Source organism: Opisthocomus hoazin, chromosome 6 (genome assembly GCF_030867145.1).
Source record: "Opisthocomus hoazin isolate bOpiHoa1 chromosome 6, bOpiHoa1.hap1, whole genome shotgun sequence".
Classification (NCBI taxonomy): Eukaryota; Metazoa; Chordata; class Aves; order Opisthocomiformes; family Opisthocomidae; genus Opisthocomus; species Opisthocomus hoazin.
The window spans coordinates 40,501,339-40,525,377 of NC_134419.1; the positions used below are offsets into that span (position 1 = coordinate 40,501,339).

Consider the following 24,039-nt stretch of genomic DNA (forward strand, 5'->3'; position numbering starts at 1 on the left):
GGGACAGCGGCGGCTCTAAAAGCTGGCTTATTGACACCTGCGTTGTCTCTGAGACTGGAGGGGTAAAATCTTGGCTTTAGGGGCTCTGGTAGAAGACACGCCAAGGCTGCGTGTGGACTTTTGGGTGTTTGGCTCGTTGGTAGGAATGGTGTCATTTTTGCTCTTATGGAATGGATAAAATAAAGGTTTTAGTCACTGCAAAGCTCATTGCAACACATCTCGTGCTGCAGGGCCCCTTTTTCTCTGTAGATCGGGAATGCCAACCTCGGGGAGGGCTGGCTCCCCTCCTCCCTCGCTGGACACGTTCACCTACAACTGGCTTCCGTGCCTGTGGCGGTTTTCCTTTGGAAGCACGTCCCCGGAACAGGAGTTAGCAGAACGGTCTTTGCCTTTGGATTCCAGTGCTTTGCAGCCCGTGAACAAGCAGGGCTGGAGTCGTCAGCTGCTGAAGCTACAAACCTAGCAACAGCTCCGGCTGGAGTCAGCTGAAAAGCGTGCTTCCGTCTTGCTCGCTGTCGTTAATGTTTATTTGGGATATGTGTTTTTCCTTCTCTGAGAATCCATTCAGAAATGTCCTCTTGGGGAGGGGTTGAACCTAAACTGGTTTTTACTTCTTTGTGTGGGTTTGGTTTTGATCACCAAGCCTAGCGCTGGTCTGTGTTGGAGCAGAATACAGGCAGTTACTGGCCCAGCTTGTGCAGAGCCGGCCTGGCTATCGCTACACAGGACGAGAGAGCACTGACCAGAGGCAATGGCTGGGGCGAGCAATGTCTGGCACCAGGGAGTTTATCCACCTCCTGCTATCCAGCAGCCGTAGCATGACACAAATTTGAAATTGTTTTCTGTAAAGAGTTGGCAAAGTTGTATTTTTCCTACCTGGACATTAAGAGTGGGGCAGGGTATTAAAATGAATTTTCCAGGATGCACCGGGGGGGGGGGTGTGTGTGGGGGGTGTGTGGTTTCAAACCAGAAAAGTCTCTTCACAGTCTGCTACTGATAACTTTTAAAAAAAATATATATATATATAAACTGAAAAAGTAAAAGGGGAATTTGGGCCATGAGGCCTTGGCAGCATTTGTGGACGACCATGACTGTTGTAACATTTGCTTTTCAGCCCTGCCAATGGAGTGAATGGCTCTCAGCTACGGTTTAGTTAGTTAGAATATTTTGTGTGCGCTCTTCCTGAGCCTGAATTTAAGTGCCACAGGATGTGATTATGGTATAAAGGGTCTTTCTTAAATAGTGTGGTGGGCTTTTCTGACTACTTCCCCTCTCACTCTCCCCCCCAGTATAATTCAGATGTGGCTTTTGAACTGATTTCTGCTCCCTCGTTCCCTGGGAAGGGTCCTGGCACTGGGCAGGGCGCTGGAGGCCCCATCCAAGGGTGGCATCAGCCCGTGACAGCTGGAGCATGGCGCGGGGCTGCGCTGCGCTGGGGTTCTGAGCCCCCTGTGAGTTAACGGTGCTCCTCGGGGTAACGTCCAAGCACAAGCTGTAAGGTACTGCCACTGCCGCAGTGTGTTTGCTGTCGGTGTAAAGGCAGTGGCTGTGCTCTGAGCAAGGGACTTCTTTTTCCCCTGTTGGGATTGCCTGCTGACAGTTCCACGACTTGGCACTGCGCGGCTGCTTCACTGCCATGAAGGGGCTGCGGGCTGTGAGAAAGGGAAAGTGCTGGAAACAGGTGAGATGTCTGTTGTGTCGTATCCGTTGCCCGCAGGTAGCGAGCACTGTGACCAGGGAGCCGGGTCCCTGCCACTGCCTTCCGTGCCGTCTGTTACTCTGCCGCGTTTCGCTTGGCCACGAGTGGCTCTCGGGACATCTGGGGCTCAAAGGGCAGCCGCTGGGCAGGGCCTCGGTGCCAGCCCCTTGCTGGTTGGTGTTCTGAAATGCACCTTTGCCAATGACCTTGGGGGGTTGAGACCAGCCTGATGTGTGGCCTCTGTCACCATCCATGACATGCCGTGAGCTGGGTTTCAGGCTGCTGCGGCCATTATGGACGCTAGCTTACAAACACTGGAGGGGGACAGGAGAAGTTGGTAAGACTCTGTCGCTGGCAACAGGGAGCAATTGAGTCTTGGAAGAAAAATCACTCTTTTAAAGCCCAAAATAGTTTGATTAATAAATTATTTCTATGTAGCTGTCCACTGCTTTGTTGTAGCAAAACCAGCGTGCAAAGTGTTTCTCAGTTTGTGATCTTAACCATGGCGAGCATTCACCCACCAGCCTGTAAGGGGAAAGACCCAAACTGCAGGGAGAGCCCTGCTGAGTGCAGTGGAGGGCTCATGCCTGCTGAAAACACAGACACAGAGTGTGCATCTGTGTGCGTGCATGCATCTGTGTGTGTGTCTTTCTGTGTGTGCATGTCTGCGTGCATCTGTGTGTTTGTAGCTGCATGCATCTGTCTATGCATGTCTGCATGCATTTCTCTGTGTGTTTCTGCATGTGTGCGTCTGTGGCTGCATGGCTGTGTTCATGTGTGTCTGCGTGTCTCTGTGCTTGTGTGCATGCGTCCGTGTGTCTTTGTGTCTCTGTCTTTGCGTGTGTGCCTGTGTCTCTGTGTGTGTGTGTCTGTGTATCTGGTCTGTGGCTGGCTCTGTATCTGTGTGTCTGTGTTTGCATGTGTGCATGTCTCTGTGTGTGTCTGCGTGTCTTTGTACCTGCATGTGTGTCTGCATCACTGTGTGTCTGTCTCTGCGCGCGCGTGTGTGTGTGTGTGTGCGCGCGCGCGCGCGCACGTTTGTGTGTGCCTGAGTCTCTGTGTGTCACGGTCACTGTGATGGCTCGCAGCAGCTCCATGTCACCCAGGAGACGCTCAGGATGCTCCCAGGTGGGGAGGAACAGGTTTGCTTAGGACTCACAGGGCCTGGCCAGGCCTGTGCTGCGTTCCTGTTCCTGCCGGGTGCTGCTGATACAGCAAAATGAAGGAAGCGCAGGTGTCACGTCTCCACCGCGGGTGAGGACTGCAGCGCAGCGGGATGCAGCCGCTTGTTGGAGCTGCACCGCTCAGCCCCTGCGTGCCAGGAGCGGGGCCCTCCCAGCCGTCACCAACTGAAAATGGTGGAGTTCAGCAGTCGGGTTTTGGTGTGGCGCCGATACACGCTGCCACCTGCAGAGACGTTCTCCCAGGTGCCCTAGGAGGTCTTGACCCCATCGCTGGGACTTGCACCAGTATGTCCTGGCCCTAGAACGAGGGAGCAGCCTACGTGTGAGTACCTGAGTGAGTTCCAGAGGGTCTGTGTGAGTAGAAGGTGCAGCTTCATTTGCTGAGGGGGGCACAGACCCATGCTCTGATGGCTTTAAAAAGGCCAAAAAGAAAACAGTCATTTTCCTATCATTTGTTTTGCCAATTCTCACCTTTTGTGCACCCTTCCAGTTCTGAAGTGACAGGACCTGGCTCCTGTGTCTCTGGTACCTGGGTCAAATTACCCCTTTTTCAACAGGTCAGCTTCCTGTGCATTTTTAATACACAACAAAAAAAATCTTTCAGGTAATGTTGTGTGCTTACCGTTTCCTTGTCTTAGCGTGACCTGCTCACCACGAAGGTCTGGTAGGAAGCAGTGAGGCAAGATGTGGTTAACTGCCCCTGTTACAGTGGAGTCTGAGGGTCTGTAACAGTGAAGTGCCCAGCGGGTCGGTACTGGGTAACCAGTCTGTCTCACGGGAAAAGATGTTTTTGATGGCTTTTTGGTATCGCAGAGCTTCTGCTATGATAAGGAGGGGGGTGCTTGTGTGCACAGCTCTGAGGAGAGGTCTGGAAAGAGGGTAGCTCCTGCAGCAGGGCGCTGGCAGAGGGATCTGAAAATGACTCTTTGTCAGCTAAATCAGGTGAGGAGATCCCACGACTGGATCGGACCACAGCAGGCGACTGGTTTGCCACTACCATAAGCAGAAAGAACCAGCATGGCATAGAAACGACATAACGGGGAGGGGGGGAGAATAAATATTGGGAATACACAGCTGCCCTTTGCTGTCACCAGTAAACCAACCCTGACCTTTAGCGAGCTCCTCCCAACATTTACTCCAGGTATCTTGATTATTTTTTGAACGTTTAAATCCATCTCCTCGAAGAGGTACCACAGTCTGAGGTAAAGCACGACGTAATTGTAGGAGTGACAACCTGTACCGGATTAAGAGAAGGCAGCTGCTCCTGGGATCCTCCTCCTCGTGTGGCAGCGCATAAAACCAGCTGCTCTGCTGTCACGGTGGTTGGTTGCGAAGTGCTCGGCGAGGCGAGCGCTGTAGGGCTGTCCTGCCACGCTGTCACTACCGTGACTCTTTAAACCCTGGTTTGTTCCCAGTTCAGCGCTGGGGTGCTGCCGGCGCCCGCCCCGGCCCCAAAGTCCTCCCCAGTGCAAGCCAGGAAGGAGGGGTGTCTACCTACGGGATGTGTGCTGCACCAGCACCGAGAGCAGCCTTAGGACACTGTAACAAACACACTTCCAACAGCTCTCCCAGATCCCTGCTGCAAGGCCTGGAGTAGGTTTTTTTTTGTTTTTTTCTTTATGGTTCTACAAGCTTAGGGGTCCATGACATCACTCCAAATCATCACAAAGAAGAAAAATAAGTAGTACATTTATTGAATCCACTTACTACTACTTCTAGCCTTTATTCAGACACTTGTGCTCAGCTTCGAGCGCCAAGAATTTCTTCATTATCATTCAATGTGAATGATGCTGTACATGAATCCAGTGCAGGAGGTCGGGCTCTTCTCTCTTACACGAGTGACAGAGAGGGTTCTAGTCTTTCTGTCCTTTTTTTTTTTTGGCTGCACAAAATAACCCTTTCCCAGGGCACATGAGATAAAATACTATATTGCATACTATATACATTTACATACACCAGTAAATGCACGATTCATTCAGAAATTCACAATACCTAAGGCTCAATGGAGAGGCTCGGTTGGGGCGACTTCTCTCCGGCTGGAGAAAAAGGCGCTTACGATGGCTGTGGGAATCCGCGTTCAGACGGCTCCTGCCCCTCTCCTCTCGGAGCTGCCGCCATCTCTGTGCCCGCAAGGGAGGGATGCTGGCCCACAGCATGCAGGAGCCCAGGGCTCAGCGACAGACAGCGTGCACGGCCGCGACGGGGATCTCTGAGAGCAGTTACCCAGCGAGGGCAAGAGGAGGCAAAACACCTTCGTGCGCTGACCTGACCCCATGCAGCAGTCGTAAACTGAACAGCCCCCTAACCAGGACGTAGGAAACCACTTCCAGATCCGCGCCTTCCCTTTGCAGCTGAATGATACTTACTTGTAGCTGGTTTTTGCTTTTCTCCTTGGGTGGGTGGCCTGCGGGGGGATTAAAAACGGGCGCTAGCTATCACCATACCTGATAGGGGCCCTGGAGTTGCTGAAAAGAGAAAAATGTTCCGCTTGTTTTTTAATTTCAGCTAATCAGACGCGGGGAGCCGAACTGTCTGCTTTCTGCTGTATCAGCCTTTACAGTACCTGAGCTTCGCCTGCCCAGCTGCTGGGCTGCACTGCCCCATGCCTCCGCAGGGCTCTCAGGGGACATGCTGCGCCTCGGTTATCTGCTGCAATGTCCAAAGTCCCTGCGGAGAAACACTTGCCCCGTTGCCACATGTGACAACCTTTTCCCTAGGATAACCAACCAATTCTGCGTGTCAGTACCTGCGGCTTTGCCTTATCCGCCCCGGTCACCGGACGCCACACTGCAGCCCCAAGCCTGCTCCGGCTCCCAGGATGCTGCAGGCCCCAGCACCACACGCCTTGGCACTTCAGCAGCCATCACGGCTGCTGTCCTTTGCACGGGGAGGAACAAGGCGTTCTTGTACCTTGCTGCTGCCAAGCAGACTACGGGATAAAAGCTGGGGTTCACTGGACTAGACTCCCCTTTTATCAGGCTGCTGCTGTCTCCTCAGCAGCGGGCTCAATAGTTCCGCTCTCCTGGACTCGGAGGAGTAACGCGTTAACCCTCCAGCTACTGCCCGTTACCAAGAAAAGGAATTTAAACATAAAGTGTTAACCATGCTCTCTCCCCCGCTCTAAGTAGGGCAGGCATTCCACATCCTTCCTGCAAGTTAAAGTCAAAGCGTAACAAACCATTAATACTCAAGACTGTGGCTTGCACTCCGTGCCCCCGGGCAGTGTCGGGGCAGCAGCCCTTCCGAAGGCGCACACGCACGTTCTCTGCTTGTCTGTCCGGTTGTTTTGGCTTGAAGCGATGGCGGCGTAGCACCGCACGTCCCAATGGCACTGGGGGCACGGGAGCCCCTCTCAGCTCCAGCTGGAGTTCTGCAGTTCCTCCCGGAGCCAGGTGGGAAGGGGCTGCGCAAGTCTGTTCATCAGCTTGGATAACTCAATGTTGTGCTCCCTGTAGAAGTCTCTGAGGAACAGCCGTGACTGGGGGGGAAATACAGACCACGTTAGTGTGAAAGAAAACACTACCCTCAACGCGTGTCCCGCAGGTCATCTAGGACAGAGCGGGTAGGAAAATCCAGCCCGGTTAGCCAGGGTGTTTCTGCATCTCTGTCTGCCGACAGACCTGAGACAGTTACTCACCGAGGAGTCCATGTCAGGGTATTTTCTTCCTTTACTCTTTCCGAGGCATTTAGTCTTTCCTCCGTCTAGCAGCTGGCACCAAAATCCTTTTGCTTCATCAAATCTGAAAAGGACGCTTGTCTTTAAAAGGTATGGCCACATGCCCAATTAGCAGCAGCAATTAAACTACTCCAGAGGTCTTTCCCCTTCCAGTGCTTTACAAATTGGGTTTGGGTTTTATTCATTTGTTTATCTGAAGTATTGGTTCCTTTTTTTTTAAGCACTGACTACTTTGACAAGAAATTCATTACAAGCAAGACTGTTTCAGCTTTGTGCACATTTCAGCGGTAACATGGTGTTACAATGTTTGCCCTGTTCAACTTGGGAGGGGGAATAATAAACAATGTTTTAATGTATATAAATTCTTTTAAATCTCATTGTTATAGTTCAGAAGTTAGAGAACCCCCCCCCACCTGTGTAGTCAGTATTACTTTTCTTGCTAACAGACACACAGGGATAAGGCAGTACTGGGAACCCTGTCTGGCTCCGGTCTGGCAGGTCTCATCGTCGGAGATAAGAAGTATTCTTCCAAATATTGCTTATTAGTACCGCACTGGGCTGAGAGAGCGTCCTCCCCAGAACGATTTCCCCACCTGAGCGCCTGGGTGTAGTTGAAGAGCGGCGTGACTCCCAGGAATTTCTGGATGTTGTCCATCACAGAGGCCGGGTTGTGCCGCAGCTCCTGGCCGTCCACAATGAGCAGCTGGAAAGACAGCAGCCACCTCAGCCCACGACAGTGCCGAATGGCGCCCGCGAGCTTCCCGCCCCGCGGAGCTCCCCTGGCCCAGGACAGGCTGCCAGAGCCTGTTTATTCCAGCCCAGCGCGGTGGGGGATGTGGCCCTTTGGTTATGACACGGACCACAGGTCCTACAGGACAGCAGATGGTGACAAGCTTTGCTTAATAAATCTCCCTTTGGCCGCAGCCCATGTGAGTGAGTGCTCAGGCCCAGCAGCAGCACGATTCAGATCGTCCCTGGAAAGCCCACGTATTTGTTCTAGATGGCAGCAGCCATTGAGCTAATCATAGAATCGTTAGGGTTGGAAAAGACCTCTAAGACCATCAAGCCCAACCATCACCCCAACCCCACCACGCCTGCTAAACCATGTCCCGAAGTGCCACATCTACACGTTTCTTGAACCCCTCCAGGGATGGGGACTCCACCACTGCCCCAGGCAGCCTGTCCCAGTGCCTGACCACTCTTGCAGTAAAGATATCCAATCTAAACCTCCCCTGACGCAACTTGAGGCCATTGCCTCTCGTCCTGTCGCTGGTTACTTGGGAGAAGAGACCAACCCCCCCCTCACGCCAACCTTTCAGGCAGTTGTACAGAGCGATGAGGTCTCCCCTCACCCTCCTCCAGACTGAACAGCCCCAGCTCCCTCAGCCACTCAGAATCACAGAACCACAGAATGGTTGGGGTTGGAAGGGACCTCTGTGGGTCACCCAGCCCAACCCCCTGCCCAAGCAGGGTCACCCAGAGCAGGCTGCACAGCACCGCGTCCAGGCGGGGTTTGGATATCTCCAGAGAAGGAGACTCCCCAGCCCCTCTGGGCAGCCTGGGCCAGGGCTCCGTCACCCTCAGAGGGAAGAAGTTCTTCCTCGTGTTCAGCTGGAGCTTCCTCTGCTTCAGTTTGTGCCCATTGCCCCTTGTCCTGTTGCTGGGCACCACCACTCCTCATCAGACTTGCTCTCCAGACCCCTCCCCAGCCTTGCTGCCCTTCTCTGGACACGCTCCAGCCCCTCAATGTCCTTCTTGTAGTGAGGGGCCCAGAACTGAACACAGCACTCGAGGTGCGGCCTCACCAGTGCCGAGTACGGGGCACGATCACTGCCCTACTGCTGGCCACACCATTGCTGATCCAAGCCAGGATGCTGCTGGCAACCTTGGCACACGGCTGGCTCCTGTTCAGTTGCCTGTTGACCAACACCCCAAGACCCTTTTCCACCGGGCAGCTAAGTATTCTTCTGCACCCTACGATCAGTCTCCTGGCAACCCGTACGACAGACAATAACAACCAACATTTCTGCTAATCAATTACTGATTCCAAAGAGCACAACACAAAAATAGTGGCATGAACTGAAGTCTGGGGAAGGTGGCAGACCCTGACCCGCAGTAAGTAGCAAGATGGTGTGTTGGCTCCATCATTCCTCACAGCAGTAACCTCCGAGACACGAACCCAAGAATGGTTTCCCTTGTCTCTGTCAGTCTTGGCAGAGCTATCCTGTACAGTTCAGGCTGCTGCTACGGCAGAGAGTAAGAGACTAAATGGACGTTGTAAGACTCTGCCGGACTATAGACTGTCTGAGGCTAAGCCCAGCAGCAGAAAGGAACTTCAAAAAACATACCCCGACTCAGAATGTGTTAGACAGCTTACAAGTTTCTTCGGCATTTAAACAGAGAAATGGTCTGTATTGTCTATTAATTGACTTTTAGCAAATTTCGACACAAAACCTGACACCTCTGTGGGGAAATCTCCCTTCAGCGGATGGCTAAAGGCTTCGCAACATGGGAACGAGCCAGCGGCAGAGTCCCGGAGCCGCTCTCCAAAGTGATGAGAGCACAGCAAGGAGCTGCACGCTGCTGGGCCCCGAGAGGGTCCCTGGGCTGCAGGCAGCCAGGATGAAGGGAAGGGAGTGCCAGCACTGCTGGTCTTGCTGAGCTTCTCAGTATCGTGGAGCTCTCTGGGAGATCGCAGTATCCTCTTGCTCTCACTTAGTTTTACAAATATAATAAAGTGCAAAATCGGAGTATTCAAGCCTGACTTCTTACCAGCTCGTAACAGGGGGAAGCAAGCGGTGGCTCTTCTTCCACAAGACAGAAGGTGAAATGAAGACAACGGGGCGGGAGGGGAGAGCACACGCATGTGTTCACTGTTCCCCTCTCCACTACACCCAGGAAGGGCTCCAGCGAGCCGAGCCTCTCCTACCTGCCCGGGGGGGTAGTACGCCAGCCAGCGCTCCAGGTGGGCCGCGTACCAGCCAGGGAGCAGGCAGCGGCTCTGCAGGTTGCGCAGCTCCGGAGGCGCCTGGGATGTTGCGGAGATCACTTGGTAGAAGGTGTAATTGAGCGCCACGGGGTCACTGTGAGCGCGCTGGTGCTGAAAAAAATAAACAAGCTGAATTGAGGAGCAGCAACACAAAATGCCACCTCCCCGAGGGCTCCGCGCAGCCACCCACCAACGCCTTTGTGTGCAGCCATCTGTGCAGCCTCTGTCATCTCCCCGGGCCCCTCTGTGGAAACACAGCCAAGGGCTTTCCACCCCGGGCTTTCCGCCGCGCCCCACTGGAATCTCTCGCCGGCCCTCGCCCGCAGAGCGGAGCAGGGAAGTTACCTGGTACCACGAATAGGCTCGGTCGGCAGGGTTGATCAGGACAGTAATGATCTTGGCTCGAGGCAGCAGGGCCGCACCCCGCTTTGGTACCACCTCCGTGTCGAAGTAGTTGGCGCTCTTCTCAAACATGAAGTCTGTGCTGGCATTGGAGGGGATGGGGAAGAATTCCATGTACCTGCCGAACAGAGGGGACGCCGGTCAGCAGCGCGGCCCAGCAAAGACACAGAACACTGGGGCCGACAAAAGGGTAAGCAAGCGTTTTGCTGAGAGTGTTCCCCAAGCCCTGGGGCAGTGGAAGGAAAAGGCTGAGGGTAGGGTCCTAGCTGCAAGCTCTAGCAGAAGAGAGGTCCCAAGAGGTCCCCTTACTCTTGTCCCAAGAATAAGGCCAGAATCAGCTGCCTGCCCTGCCACTGACGGCTTGGTTTAGACCTGTCTAAATCGTTTGTGTTTGTACCTCAGTTCATAGCTGAGACACAGGGTCAAGAGCTCTGCTCTGCCTCAGGAGAGCTGGTAAGATCAGCAACGCAGAAACGGAGACATTCGAGTGATGGTGGAGCAGAGGCTAAGGGGTGAACAGGGCACTGTGAAGTGCTGGACAATTGGTCTCTGCTGAAATTGAAGCTGTCCGATGGACTCAAATTCCATTCTAAACACGGAGATGCTCCTCTTGCGCGTGATGCTGCACTCAACTCAAGCTGGATGACTTTTCTAGGGGGTGCACATAAAATCCTCCGCTTTCTAAGCCTATCGCTCAGCTAGTACGACTGCTCTGTAGCGCTTGACTCGTGAGCCTCACACAATACCAACCGCCTCCCAGCATCTTTTCAGCAGTCCTCTAAACGATTAAGTCAGTCTGACAAAACCTCCCACAGCTCACAGGAACGGAGAGCCCACGGCAGAAGCCTTACTGCCACATGGGCGTCCCTCCGAGCCCCCCAAGGGACTGCAGTCCCACAGCGGACCCAAAGCCCAGGCTTCAAGCACGAAACAACCTCCCAATTTCTCTGCCTGGAAACACAGTGGCTTCACAGTGACACAGGGACACCGGTATTTCCCTGACAGGGGGAAACACCTTCTCAAAACCACATGCTTGTACGGGTGAAGAACAAGGTATGGATGCGGCCACAGAGACACTGGAGCCAGCGCAAGGAATGCCCCGTCATCTCTGCGAAGTCTGCAGGGCCCAGAACAACGGTACGGAGGCTGTCCCTGCCGTCCTGCGCCTCTTAACTTGGAAACCACAAAGAGCTTTTTAATGGGCACGCTGTTGTCTGTTTGGCATGTCAAGGGAGAAGAAACCTCACCACAGCAGCGCATTCAACAAAGACTCAATATTGAAAGCTAAATCCTCCCTAGAATCTCCTGGTGAACCATCACTACGATCAGAAACTACCTGTCCTGCTCCAGGGTTGGGTTAGCAGGAAAACAGAGCACGTGCGCTGAGCAGCAGCGATGAAAGCAGCTGCTGGGAGACAGAGAAGCCGCCTGGAGTGGGCACACAGAGAGACGCGGGAGAAGACAACGCGGGCGTGCCTTACCACAGCAGCACACGCGCCAGGATTCTTACCAATCAATTCCTTTGTGATAGTTGGGTCCGTTAAAAAACTGGATCTCCTCGAAGGTGGACGGACTTGGGAAGTTACTGGTGACAGCTGGGTGCATGGTCAGGAAGAAGTGCACGGCCGTTGTGCCTGCAACAGGAACCAGTAAACAGGACCTGGGTCACACACGATGCCTGGCTGAAGGACAGGCCTGACGCTGCCGAAAGCGGTCCCCAGGTGGGCACCCTCCTCCCACGCATGGGTAACCCACCCCTGACCAACCCACGCCAGGCACAACAGCAGCAACGCCGAGCTCTGGCACTGAGCTTGACTCGGCAGCTCCACCCCGCACTTCAGCCCACAGAGCGGACTGAAGCCACCTCCTCAGCACCACAGCCCTCATCCATGCCAGCATTTTGAGTCCTCACCACGGCTGGGCTACCCCCACGCCTTTTTTCCCCACTGTCACGGGGCAGAACCCGTACCTGGTGGCCTGGGCACTGCAGGACAGCATCACGCGTTTGGGAAGGGGCCGCGCTAGGGACAACATCGGTGTCCTTGGCTGAGAATTCAGCTAGAGGTGCCTTGGCCTGCCTCTGCCGTAGATGTTTTCCCCCACCCAACCGAACCCGACAGCGGTAGGCCTCTGGCAGGCCAATAAATCAGCCGAGAGAAGGGTTTTCCTGCTGTGGCACAGGAGGGCTCGCGCTACGCACGCAGCTACAGAGCTTCCTGGTGCCGCAGGCAGGAGACAGCAGCTTGGCCGGGACAAGCTTCCTCCCAAGGCCAGGATCACCGTTTGCTGCGCCTGGCTGCTGTTTCACTGCGCCACGGAGAAAGTCAAGGCTTGAAGAGCTGGCTTCGGCTAAGGGGACGTTGCTCTCCTCAGCACGGCACGTACAGCCGTGTCAGCGCCAGCCACGATGCCACGGGAGTGAGGAGGTGGTGACAGAGGTCAGACAAAAGAGGATCTCCACCTCCCGCTGACGGTGACACAGAGCATGCAGCGCGTACACAGATCTGTCGCAATCAACACACTCGGGGGCATTCATCGCAACCCTTGCCAAGCACCGCGCATCGGCCCTGCCGACAGCTTCTGCTTGTAGCACGCGAAGAAAGGTCACAGTTCCTCTGAGCTCGTGTGGAGCAGCCAAGGCGCAGCTCTGCAGGCAGGGCTTCTCCTGCAGACCAGGGCTGAGCGAAGCCAAGTGCCAGGGCGCGAGGTACGGAGGACAGACTCGCCAGACTGAGCTCAGACAAATCTGAGATTCTCCAAAACGTCCTCTTTGGCAGCTGGCACAGAGAGCGGCCGCAGAGATCTGCGGCACAGACCTTTTCAGCTCTGCTCTCCGGAGGAAGGAGCTGGACGCTGCAATCTCTCTTCAGCTAAAGTAGTCACGTTACCGGTTTTCTGGGGTCCCACGATGAGGAACTTGGGGAGCCGATCGCACGTTTTCTCTTTGGACCAGATATCCTTGTGCCTCTTATCGTCGCACGGATTCTGCAGCACAAGTGGCGGGATTAAGCGTTACCACGGGAGCTGACGGCAAGGGGAGGACAAGCTGGAAGGCCAGTCCTCTCGGGGAAAATGCTATCAGCGTACGAAGCGCGCCTCGCAGCCACGCTGCACTCCGCCAGGCATCGAGAAGATTTAAGGAAAAACACGGGGGAACGTTTTCAAAGGCTCCGAAGTGACATGGGAGCCGAAGTCCCCCCGAGAGCGTTAACCACAGGTCCTGCCCCACGTAGACGGGCTGGGCCACCGCGACAGCACAGCTCAGTGAACTGCTGGCTGGCTGACAACTCCATCACCTCCAGTTAATTTCATCGGCTCATCGCCACGCAGAGAGCTGCTGCGCTGGGGTAGAATGCGATAAGCATGTTTTTATTTAATGAACATGAATTCTGCAGTGTGAAATTACTTGAAGATTAATCACATTAACGTGCCTGCAAGCTCCTCCAGCACTGAACAGGGTTCTTCCTCGCACACTGCGCGTTTCACAGCAGCCTGCTCTAACACAAGCCCCTCAACGACCCAAGCGCCCGCAAGCCCACCCCTGTCACCACAGCCGTCCCCGTCCCGAAGCCCAGACCGTGACTGCGTCCTGCTGCTCCCGCTCCCCACCCCCTCCACTCTGCTGTCTGCCGCTTGCAGGCTCAAGCCGCGGAGGTTCAGCCTAAAGGCTTGATGGGTTACCTCGCTGTGCTCTGGGTCAGACGGCTTGCCACCTTCTACAGGTGGGCCATACCTCCTGGAAAACCCCTCGGAGCGGTCAAAGCTGCCTGCTCACCTGCCACAAGGGATTCTTCTCCTGGGGAAAGATCTCAAAGTACTTTTTCGCCAGCTGGACGGGGGGCAATGTTTGCAGGCGAAGGTTGGTCCAGCACTGCACAAACTTGACCAGGCTCTCGAAAGTGTAGAGTCCCAGGCGGTCATTCCCGTAGTTGGACAGGTGGGTCATGAAGATGCTGATCTGGAAACAGCAAAGACAGGGGATACCGGTAAATCAGGTAATGGTGCTGCGTCCTCCCAGCCTGACGCCCCTGTCAGCAAGGGGCCGTTCACATCGCGGACTACCCTGGCTGGCGGGGGTGACACACGTCCATCTGCCAGGAGACAGCACAACCTTGATGAAAATTGGGATGCAGCTTGGGGAAGGAGGGACGCCGACCTCTCGGTAACGCCGGCAATGGGGTGGGGGGCAAGCACTGCACCCTGGATGCGAGTCCAGAATGGTTTCTAGACCCCGTTCAAGCGGCTCTGGGACATTTAGGGGAACAAGGGCTGGTCAGCGAGTCCCTCCTAGTCAAAACCTTGCACAGCCCCTTTCACGGGAGAGCAGGAGCTTGGCGGGCTGGGGCACAGCGGCACAAGGGACAGTTTCCACCGGAGTTATTTCCAGGCCCACAGCCAGTCGGCTTTCATCCGCTTCAAAGTTGAGATCTCAACTGCAAAGGAACAACTGGCAATTCATTCACGCTTTAAAAAGCATTACCTGGGGATCTGAATGCGGACTGCAAAGAGACACCGTCCTCGGAGCAGGCACCAGCTGACGAGGTTTTAGCTCGCAAGAGTCTTCAAGCACTGGCAGCCCCCAGAAAACGTCCTGCCAGGCCTGAGGGTGTAAACCCTCAGGCAACACGGCACAGAGCACCCACGGGAGCCCTCCCAGCACCCAGAGCTGGTGTGCTATTGCTCTGCCTTGCCGAGCCGTCTCTCCTCTCAAGCAGATAAATTTCCCTCCCGTCTGTCTTTCGGTATTTTAACTTTTGGAAGAGAGCGCTGAGGGCTGCCGTCAGCGTGACTCTGGCACGTGGCTCTGACGGGTCCCACGGCACTGGGCATCCCCGCGCCTGTAAGGCGACGGCACTCTGCCAGACGCAAAGCGCGCCGCGGCTGCAAGTCAGCAAAACAATCGCAGCCGAACGCTCTGGCCAGCGGAAGAACGACTGCGGGGATGGCTTCGCGCTCCCCACCCAGCACCCGCTCGCGCAGGGAGGGGAAGAGACCTCGCTCACGTTCGGGGCCGAGCCCTAACGATGCCCGGTAAGGTCAGCAGGCAACAGCAGGCTTCCCTGGCGGGCTTTCCTGCTCACGGTAGGGGAAGAGCAAAAGGGGGAAGCAGGAGACAGATGGCCTTGGGATGAAGACATTTGCTGGCACTCGGGAGGCTGGGACGCAGCTTTCTGCCCGGTGTCACCGTGGACTGGTCTCCATGCGACAAAAGGTGCTGACGGACACCAGCTCTCTGCACCCGAGCCATCCCCAAGGCACTGCGACACTCATTGAATCCTGTCCGTAAGGTGCTCCCACCCCAGGGTCCATGTGTAGGCAGCAGAAAGCAGCGGCAGGACTTTCTGCTGCCTACACATGGACCCTGCACGCAGAAAGCAAGCAAAGTTCCAAGATTTATCGCGTTTGCCTGCGAGTTTTTCACTCCTGGTTTCCCACTGAGCGGACAGAAAGGCCCTGCCAGACAGGCTCCGGCACCCGCACTTCCGACAGCAGCGTGCGCTCGGTGCTCTGGTGTAAAAAGAGATGCGCTAAATGCAACCCAGAGCAAAAGCAGAAACATCTCCTGCGTCACTGCCGGGCCACGCCGTGGAGCACAGCAGGCGGCAAAAGGATGCGTCTCGTGTTGTATTGCCCATTTTTGGGAGAGGTGAGGAAGGTGGGGGGACAGCACAGGGTGGCTCAGCCCTTCGACTCGCCAGTGAAACATTTCCCAGGGAGGCTGTGGAGTCTCCTTCTCTGGAGATATTCCAGACCCGCCTGGACACGGTGCTGTGCAGCCTGCTCTGGGTGACCCTGCTTCGGCAGGGGGTTGGGATGGGTGACCCATAGAGGGCCCTGCCAACCCCGACCATTCTGTGATTCTGTGAAAAATTTGCTGCATGTAGCGCCTGGCTCACCGGCATCAACCAAGTCCCGCAGCAGGGAGGACGCAGGTCACCAGCTGGTGCCCCTTCAAGACTTCCAGAATAAAAAAAGCCTGCAAGTAACCCAGGGCAGTAACTGCGTCTCAAGACTGACTACGTCTGGCAAAACGGCTCGCACAAGTCCTGCTGTCACCTGCAAACGGTCCCAAGCGACTGGGTTTAGCAGATGACACGACAAGCCCAACCCAACCGAAGAGCCGTCTCCCCGTACTTCTGCGCGCGCAGTCATGTCCCGCGACGCACCCGCGCTGCTGAACAAGGCTGGGCAGCTTGCTCTGCCTCGTCACGGCCACTGCTGCCAAAACCGCTCCGAGCACTACTTCTGACATCAGCGACACCCCAGCCCCAGTGCTCCCCCCCTCCCATCCCCACCCAGCGACCCCGGGGACTGGCTTGGTAACACCACCTCCCTCCTCTCCCCCTCCCTCCACTGTCAGCACGCCATGGCTTCCCGTCCTTCGCCCTGAGGGATGAGGAGAGGAAAGGTCACGGCAAGCCCGGAGTACAGAGACCAGGAAGGTACAAGCACCCCTGCGATACCTACCATGCCGCTGCGGGCACAGCAGTAACCCGCCTGCGCAGCGCGAGCGAAAGCGCGCGTGAGCAGCGCACACGAGGACGCCCTTAGGTTCTGGGAAACAGTGACTGGGCACCCGGCAGCCTGCCCGCCGAACAGCAGCGGCTCTTCGCCTTCCTGACATCAGACCTTGTTCACTAGTCAGAAGATCAAACATCTTCTGTTTGCACCGTGGAGTTAACCACACGCAGGCGGGCTCGGAGGCTCCTGCGCGCCAGCATCCACTCCAAGAGAGCTGGAAGCAGCAGAAAGGACTGAAAGAGCCTGGCCCGGGTCCGCTACGGATCACTGCTGGGGCTGCGGGGCCGGCCAGCTTTCCATCAGAGCTCTGTAGAGATGGCTCTATCAGCGAGGGGAGGAATGCGAGGGTCTGAGTCACTGTGCAAACACGAGCGGCGATGGGGACCTTCGAGCCCAGCACTCCACTGCTGACAGAGAGAGAAACGCTCCTCTGCCAAAAGGAAGGAAAAGCGTGAACGTCGGAAGCATCTGAAGGCACCTGAAAGAGTTTTAAAAGTCACCAAGAAGAGCCAACAGTAAATGTGGCAAATAAGCTCAGCCCGTACCAGAGCACAATCTTCCCAAACTTTCTGGGTCATGGATCACTGCCAGCTGCTTCACCCGTCACGTGCTTATCAGCAAATTTCAATGGGTAAGCTCTAGAAACCATGTTTCTACACATTGCTTGGCACAGCCTCCTAGGCCAGAAATGATCTCTGGATTACAGTCTGGCAACTGGTTTGCCAGGAGAAGCCTGGCTGGTCTCTACCTGCGGAGCGTTGCACTTGTCAGCCCTCGGCGCTGCTTCCTCAGCAGAGTGTGCAGCAAGGCAGCCTTAACCAGCAAGTACTTCCTTGGCCCTCTCCTTCACACCTCCTTAGCATCACGCTGGAGACACCCACACCGCAACGGGTGGTCACACCGACTCTCCCACGGGATCTATTCCCTTCCCACATCGGGCACGTAAGCCGAGACACCCGTACACCGACTCCCCTTTCAGATGAGCTTACTGGGTTCAGGAGCACCGTCAGGAAGAGTTCACCGCCACGAATGCTCTTGTCCAACTCCTTTGAGCCACCGGGATACTCGTTGTAGAAGATAGTGTGAGTAAAAAGACCACAGGTCTGTCGAGGCAGGACCTGGCAATATCAGAGAAAAGCAAAGTTGGAGAAGAGGCCAATGCAGCAGAATCTACACATGAACGTATGAAAGCAGCACTCTGCGGATCAATACACAGAGTAAGGACATAAGCGACACAGGTACAGAGGACTCTCTTGCTATTCCTCCCAATCATTTACACATCACAGTACAAACAAGCCAGTGGGATCTCAGTTTAGTCTTGTCGTGCTTGGTTTTGCTCTCTGTTCAGTACTGACCTCTGAACTGTAGCGGCTTTGGCCACTTTAGCTACAGGAACTGGCTTTAGCCAAGTCTTTTACTTGACTTTATCATTTTGGAAATACTGGTGGCATTAGGATTCATGTCTCTGGCGCAGGTCACCAGGAGACTGTCCCTCGGGCGGGGTCTGCTCGCCCAGCTATGCTCACCATGATTCCATTATGGATGAATCCGCGCCGGTACCGGGCAGGCCGCAGGTGTGGGTATTCCTCTGTGCTCGTTACTTGGATGCTCCAAACGGATTTCCATGCCTCATAGAGTTGCGTGTGGACAGGATAAACCCCAGAATGATGGGGGGCTACGGCATAGCCCAAGTCTGTGGGAATCCCGTGCTCCTGGAAGCAGAATACACAGCTTGATCATTCAATATTTAGCTAAAAACCTTCATAAGGATCACATTTAGCAACAGACTCCAAGCTGGAGCAAGGTGACAAAGTAACGTGAAAACTCTCTGGATTGGGAAACCTGAAACACGGCTTGTACTTGTTTTTGTATCTACAGAAATGTAGGGGTGATTCTGTATCATCAAGGACATTCAGCGTCGGTTACAGCTGCTGTAAGAACGCTCTTCGAGCTTGCAGGTGTGCCAGATCAGATCAATTCCCAAGCCTGGGGTCGGGCCCCTTGGCTACTACAAACTAATCAACGCTGTTCAAGTGACACATCTCACTCCCACAGTGCCTGGATCTGAGTCACTAGAGGAAGAAAATAAAATTTCCTTAACTGATATAGACGGAAAGGAAGATGACGACTGGGACATGTCTTGTCTTTAGCAATTCAAAGAAAAAGCAGAGACGAAGCAAGAGACTGTCGAGGTGAAGATATGGGGCCTGGGGCTATACTAAAATGACAAGAAATATCTGAATTTCATGGGTTTTAATTCCACTGTGTGGTTCTGGTAACAATATGAATGACGACAGCTCTGCTCTGGTGATGTACAATAAAACCAGAGCCCCTAAATGAAGCAAAAGCCTTCTCCTTCCCACTGCCAGTCTGTTTTATGTTAAATACGGGTAATTGTGTTCTGTGCTTTGTCTCTCGCTGCAAAAGGCTGCACTGTTATTTAACCAGGAAAAGAAGGAGCCTAAATTGTTTCTGTAATGCCGCAACTGTGCTCTGAATTCAAGATCATTCCTGATCTGTGTGTGTCACGGGAACACAAGCCAGCAGCCTGCTCTTCCCAAGGGGATTACCACCAAAAGAACCAAACCAGAGGTGAAGAGGACACGTCTCTTCAGAGAAACATGTATCCTGGATTCACCTCTGGGCTGTAAGCACCGAGCAGACATTGCTCCAGCAACGCAGGACGTTCGAGGCTTCCCCCTCCTCTGCTAAAACCCAGGGAATTGCCCCTGGACTTCCCAGAGGAGGAACGTCCTCCAGCACTGCCCAGGGAGGGCAGAAGCTGGGCTGTTAGCACGCAGAGCCTTTCACACCGCTGACCAGGTGGCTTCCTTACAAAACCACAGGGAATAAGGATGGAAAAGGAAATGCTTGCTTGCTGCCAGAGTCTGTAAGTTAATTGGATTTGGACGGTGGTGCTGCAAGTTCACACCCCAGCAAACAAGAGCCTGGGGATTTGCACCCTGGCATGCGGTAGAGCTGCCTGGGGCCACGCAGGTGCCAGGAAGCGCTTCCCCCCGCACAGGCAGGCACACGAACGGCGTTTCTTGCCTGAAGACAGCAAGAGCCACGTGCTCAGACTTTCAGAGCTGCCTTTCTTAACTGCAGCTGAGTTTCTAGGCTAGGATCTGGGTTCAGCGGGGTCGAAATGGCTGCTCCGGGAGAACGTTTCAGTATTGGTACTGTCAAGTAACTAAACCGTGACGCTCCTTACCACAGCAAACTGTTTGTTGAGCTTCATCTGCTCAGCCAGCACAGTGACGTTGTGGAAGAGGTGAGGCTGCATGTGACTCCACATGTGCGGGAACCACCAGAACTCCTTCCTGTGCTTGAGCAGCATGTCATCCCCTTCATCCTCCTCATCTGTACCTACAGCCAGCAGGGGCAAAAACAAAGGGCAGAAGAGGGGCTGGACGTTTCAAAGGAGCGGCTGATCCCCTGCGATGCCGAGTCGTTCCAACAGAGAGTCGCGCTCTCTCCAACATGCTGCACCCCCACCCGCACGAACGCTGGGGCCGTATGCAGGCGCTGGGGTGCCAGGGGCTTACCTGTGTGGTAGAATTTCCCTGAGAAGCCCAGGTTGAAGGTGAAATTCGGGACTAAAGTTCTCAGCTTATTCTGGGTGCTCAGTAAAGCCTGTTTGAATGAAAGGAAAAAGAAATATTCATATTCAGTTGCCCTGCGGCGTTTCTCTGTGCCCTACTGGTGCCCAGTTCAGCCTGAAGAGGTATCACAAGGGATGGGGCTACGGCACTGCTGCCTGTGGAGCGAAGCAGAGCAGCCAAGTGCTCCGCGTACAGAGTCTTTACTTGAAGCAGTCCTGGTGTACCTTAAAAGCCCAGTCAGATGACACTGTCCACTTCCACGTCAAGGGCCCAGAGTGTCTGTGCTAAGGCAAAGGGACAAGCAGTCCCACTTCCAGGCAACAGATCCCTTACTCTCTCCAGGTCCAACCTCAGGGCTCCCTTCCTCTCCTACGTTGGCTGGTACTTTGCTATTGAACCTCAGCCCTTTCCCTGAGCCTGCGTGTTAACGAAAAGGAGGATGGGGCAGGGCACGACGCGCAGTCAGAGGAAGAAACATCAGCAATATCGTGAATGGTAACCAAGTGATCCCAAGGGAGGGGGCTTTTATTTAGAGAGGAAAGGTGGATTCGCAGAACCACCCGTGCAAGGAGATCTGCCACAGCAGGGAGACATCCCTCGCCTTGTGTCCCTCGACAGTGCAAAATCCTTTTGTAGCAGGAAAGTTTCCTGGATTCTGGAAAGAAAATCTGGGGGAGCTGACACTCACAGTCATAACATCTCCTACAGGTTCTCTTTTGCTCAGTTGTGTCTGCTTTAAATGCCCAGAGTAATCGCTATGGCCAAAGGGCAGGAGCCTTGTGCCACAAACCCTGAGGACCAGCAGCGTACAGAGTAAGACAGCAGACAGACTTGACAGAAAAAAAGCCCCAGAGCCTCAGTACGTCACAGACAGGTAAGAGATGCAAACTAATTGCAGTCAAATTTCTTCTGCTGGAAAACAGTAAAAAGAGAGCAGCCCCGAGACGCGTGCTCTGCTGCTACCTGGGTGCCTCGGGGGAAGTGTCACTGAAAAAAAGCTCTCCATCAGATCGGGAGCTGGCAGGAGGGCTGCTGGCAGCTGCCAGGGATGGTCCTTCCCCAGGCAGTCCTTTAGGTTTTAACAGCTTTTCTAAGGAAGTCACAGATCAGCGGGCTGCACCAAGGTGAAGGCGATGACCTTCCACCACGAGACCTGGGCTAGAAGTGCACACAGCGGCAACGCGACACGCAGCACCGAGGAACGCATACGGACTTTTCAAACCGCGCAGGGGAGACGGGCAGATCTTCCTGTGTCAGCTGCCTGTCCCCAGCCCCAAGCAGCACCAAGCGCATCGCAACGCCGCCTTCGCGCGGCTCACGCCCCACCACAGGCGTTGTTTCAGCACGCTGCTCTCCAGGCGGCTGGCAGAAGAGCGTTCAGAGCTGCGGACGCTCGTTCAGCGGAGAGACTGGCCTTGACACCTACCCCTTAAGGACAAGCTGACAAATCACTGCCGGCACTCACATCTTGACACAGCGCTGACCAAACACTGATCATCACAGAATGCTTTGGGTGGGAAGGGACCCTAAGTAATGACTCACATTAATTTAAAAACGATGACTTCTGTGATTTACTTCAGTCACCCATCCACTGCAAATACGTCATGGAACAAACGATTTGAGTGTTGTTATTCCCCAGGCAGGCAGCCCATGACCTCCCACACACGGCAAGGTGGGAAGCCCTGACAGATCATCTCTGCAGGACTGCAGACACTCTCCGTGCTCTCTCTGAAGGAACCAAGCTGTCAGACTCTTCCCTAGAGACGCACTTAATTGCCTATTCCTCCTCCCTGCAGCGACATCAAACACAGCCTGGGACGAATATCAAAGATCCCAGCTCCTCCATGGCCAGATGCCTACCACATCACAGAATCACAGAACGGTCGGGGTTGGCAGGGCCCTCTGTGGGTCACCCAGCCCAACCCCCTGCCAAAGCAGGGTCACCCAGAGCAGGCTGCACAGCACCGCGTCCAGGCAGGTCTGGAATATCTCCAGAGAAGAAGACTCCACACCCTCCCTGGGCAGCCTGGGCCAGGGCTCCATCACCCTCAGAGGGAAGAAGTTCTTCCTCGTGTTCCTCACCCCTTCCTTACATCCTTACCCCAGTCCCCACTCAAGGTAACGTTGGGAGAAACCTATGGCCCGTGACGTTTCCAGAACCTCTCACAAACGTCGACAGTGCTTTTAAAAGGCAACACGCCAGCAGCACTGATGGCTGAAGCCCCCTTGGCTTCACAAGATCCAGAACAGGCAACAGGAGGTGAAGTTCCCCTCACGTAACCCCGCGAGGCTCATCCCACATGTCATGGAGCTGTGCACCTCTCCACAGAGCAGCACCTGTCTGCCCAGCTGGGCGACAACACCATATCAAACTGGGGACCAGCACCCTGAACACGTCGCCCAGTAGCTTAGACAGGGAAGTGCCACTTTCTTCTCTTGTCTCCGGAGCTGCGCCAAGCCTCGCCGCTTCTCTCGGCTGCCCTGAAAGGCGCATCCAGCCCCTCCAGCTCGGGCAGGAAGGTGGAGGGAGGGAAGACAGCGGCTAAGAGGCTTAGCATTCCTCTGCACAGAGGGAGATGTGAAGCCTGGCTGGGGTTACCATGACGACACATCTGCCTGATGACAAATCCCCAAAAGCCCTGCTCCAGCAGGCAGCAATCCTTTGTGTCCGGGGAGGGACCAGGGAGGAGCCGGGGGTGCCCCAGAAATTCTGAGCCTCTGGAGCCCTACGGAGCCCTGCTTTCCCGGCGGGCTTACTGCCAATCGTGTGCCACCCCTCTGCTGGCGCTGGGTCCTTTCCACAGCCACGTCCATACAGGTGGCATGGCACAGGTTCCAATAAACGTCTTTCCCTGCATAGGAGAAGAGAGACAAAGGTGCCAAGTAAAATATTTGGAAATCTGTTTCAACAAATGATGCACTGGCTATTCCCTAGCACACCGGTTCCAAGAGGTCTGTAAGCCATAGGAAGGCGAAACGATACAGATGTGGGATCAGGCCTGGGAGGCCCTTCTCTCTGCTCTGACACCTCTGCACTCTGCTTCGCTTTTGTAAGGTAGGATGAGTATGACAGTACTAATAGTATCTCACAGGTGACTCACGTGGCAATTCATTTATATCCGTAACGTGCTCTGAGATTCTTAAATGAAAGGCAATCACGAAATCTGGAGCAGGCTACCCATTAAGGCATAAAATCGCCAGCCAGATGCAAACAGATCTTCACGTGCGCTTTTAAGAAGTTTCATTGCTCACACGGTACGGGACAGAAGGCTAGCATTGGAGCTACCCCCCATCTGCGAAAGCAAAGTTTCTTCCCCTAGAAAACGGCCCCTCCAATCCCTCCAGGTATTTCTGGTTTATATTCTCCACCCATCTTCCACTCCAGAAACCCTTCCGAGGCACAGCCAAGCCCAGCAGCCAGCCAGCAAGGCCCCTGCCCCAGCCCAGCACGGCTCAGCCCAGCGAGGAGCAGACAGGGTCTCCAGGAGACCCCCAGCGCTGGCCACCAGAACTCACACATCACGTCAAGGCCAGAGCTGCTTCATGCTTGTCGCAGTCTATCGGAGAACATCCTCTGCAGTTCACCACCTGCATTTTGGAGGCCTTTAGTACTTCACTGGGGCAGCCACGCTGCTGCCAGCCCCCGTGACAGACGTCAACATTCCAACGCACATTTCTGGGCACAATGCAAAGAAGATCTAAACTTCAGCCTGATGTTCGACGCCCATCACTTTTTTATAATCCCAAATGATCATAAATATTCACTTCTAAGCAAATGTTAAGGGGAAAAAAAGTTTAAAATTGTGCTTTTTGTTGAAACACATTAAAAAAATATCAATATAATCTCATTGATGGATCTGCAAAGATTTACTGAACAGTCACTACAACCTCTTGATGCAAACCAGTGAAAGACAAAAGCTCTCTCAATGGGGTTACAATCCCAGGAGTGAGGAAGAAATCAG

At 54.6% G+C, this 24,039-nt stretch overlaps 1 protein-coding gene across 6 annotated transcripts in view; it reads right to left on the minus strand.

The window, feature by feature from the left end:
• Positions 1 to 4,556: 4,556 nt before the first annotated feature.
• Positions 4,557 to 24,039, minus strand: part of NDST2 (N-deacetylase and N-sulfotransferase 2) — a 137,159-nt gene continuing 117,676 nt past the window's right edge. For 4 of the 6 annotated variants that reach the window (XM_075422876.1, XM_075422878.1, XM_075422877.1 and 1 more), the window contains 12 exons: positions 20,021 to 20,108; positions 19,687 to 19,841; positions 17,999 to 18,184; positions 17,462 to 17,590; positions 13,726 to 13,908; positions 12,839 to 12,935; positions 11,461 to 11,584; positions 9,894 to 10,068; positions 9,489 to 9,659; positions 7,153 to 7,262; positions 6,521 to 6,623; positions 4,557 to 6,361 (listed from right to left, as the gene is read on the minus strand). In XM_075422876.1, coding sequence (XP_075278991.1) covers positions 6,236 to 6,361; positions 6,521 to 6,623; positions 7,153 to 7,262; positions 9,489 to 9,659; positions 9,894 to 10,068; positions 11,461 to 11,584; positions 12,839 to 12,935; positions 13,726 to 13,908; positions 17,462 to 17,590; positions 17,999 to 18,184; positions 19,687 to 19,841; positions 20,021 to 20,108 — 1,647 coding nt within the window. In that variant the 3' untranslated portion in view covers positions 4,557 to 6,235. Of the gene's footprint in view, positions 6,362 to 6,520; positions 6,624 to 7,152; positions 7,263 to 9,488; positions 9,660 to 9,893; positions 10,069 to 11,460; positions 11,585 to 12,838; positions 12,936 to 13,725; positions 13,909 to 16,418; positions 16,951 to 17,461; positions 17,591 to 17,998; positions 18,185 to 19,686; positions 19,842 to 20,020; positions 20,109 to 24,039 lie in introns of those variants that run through there. The other 2 variants (XR_012764240.1, XM_075422880.1) reach the window with 2 other exon arrangements.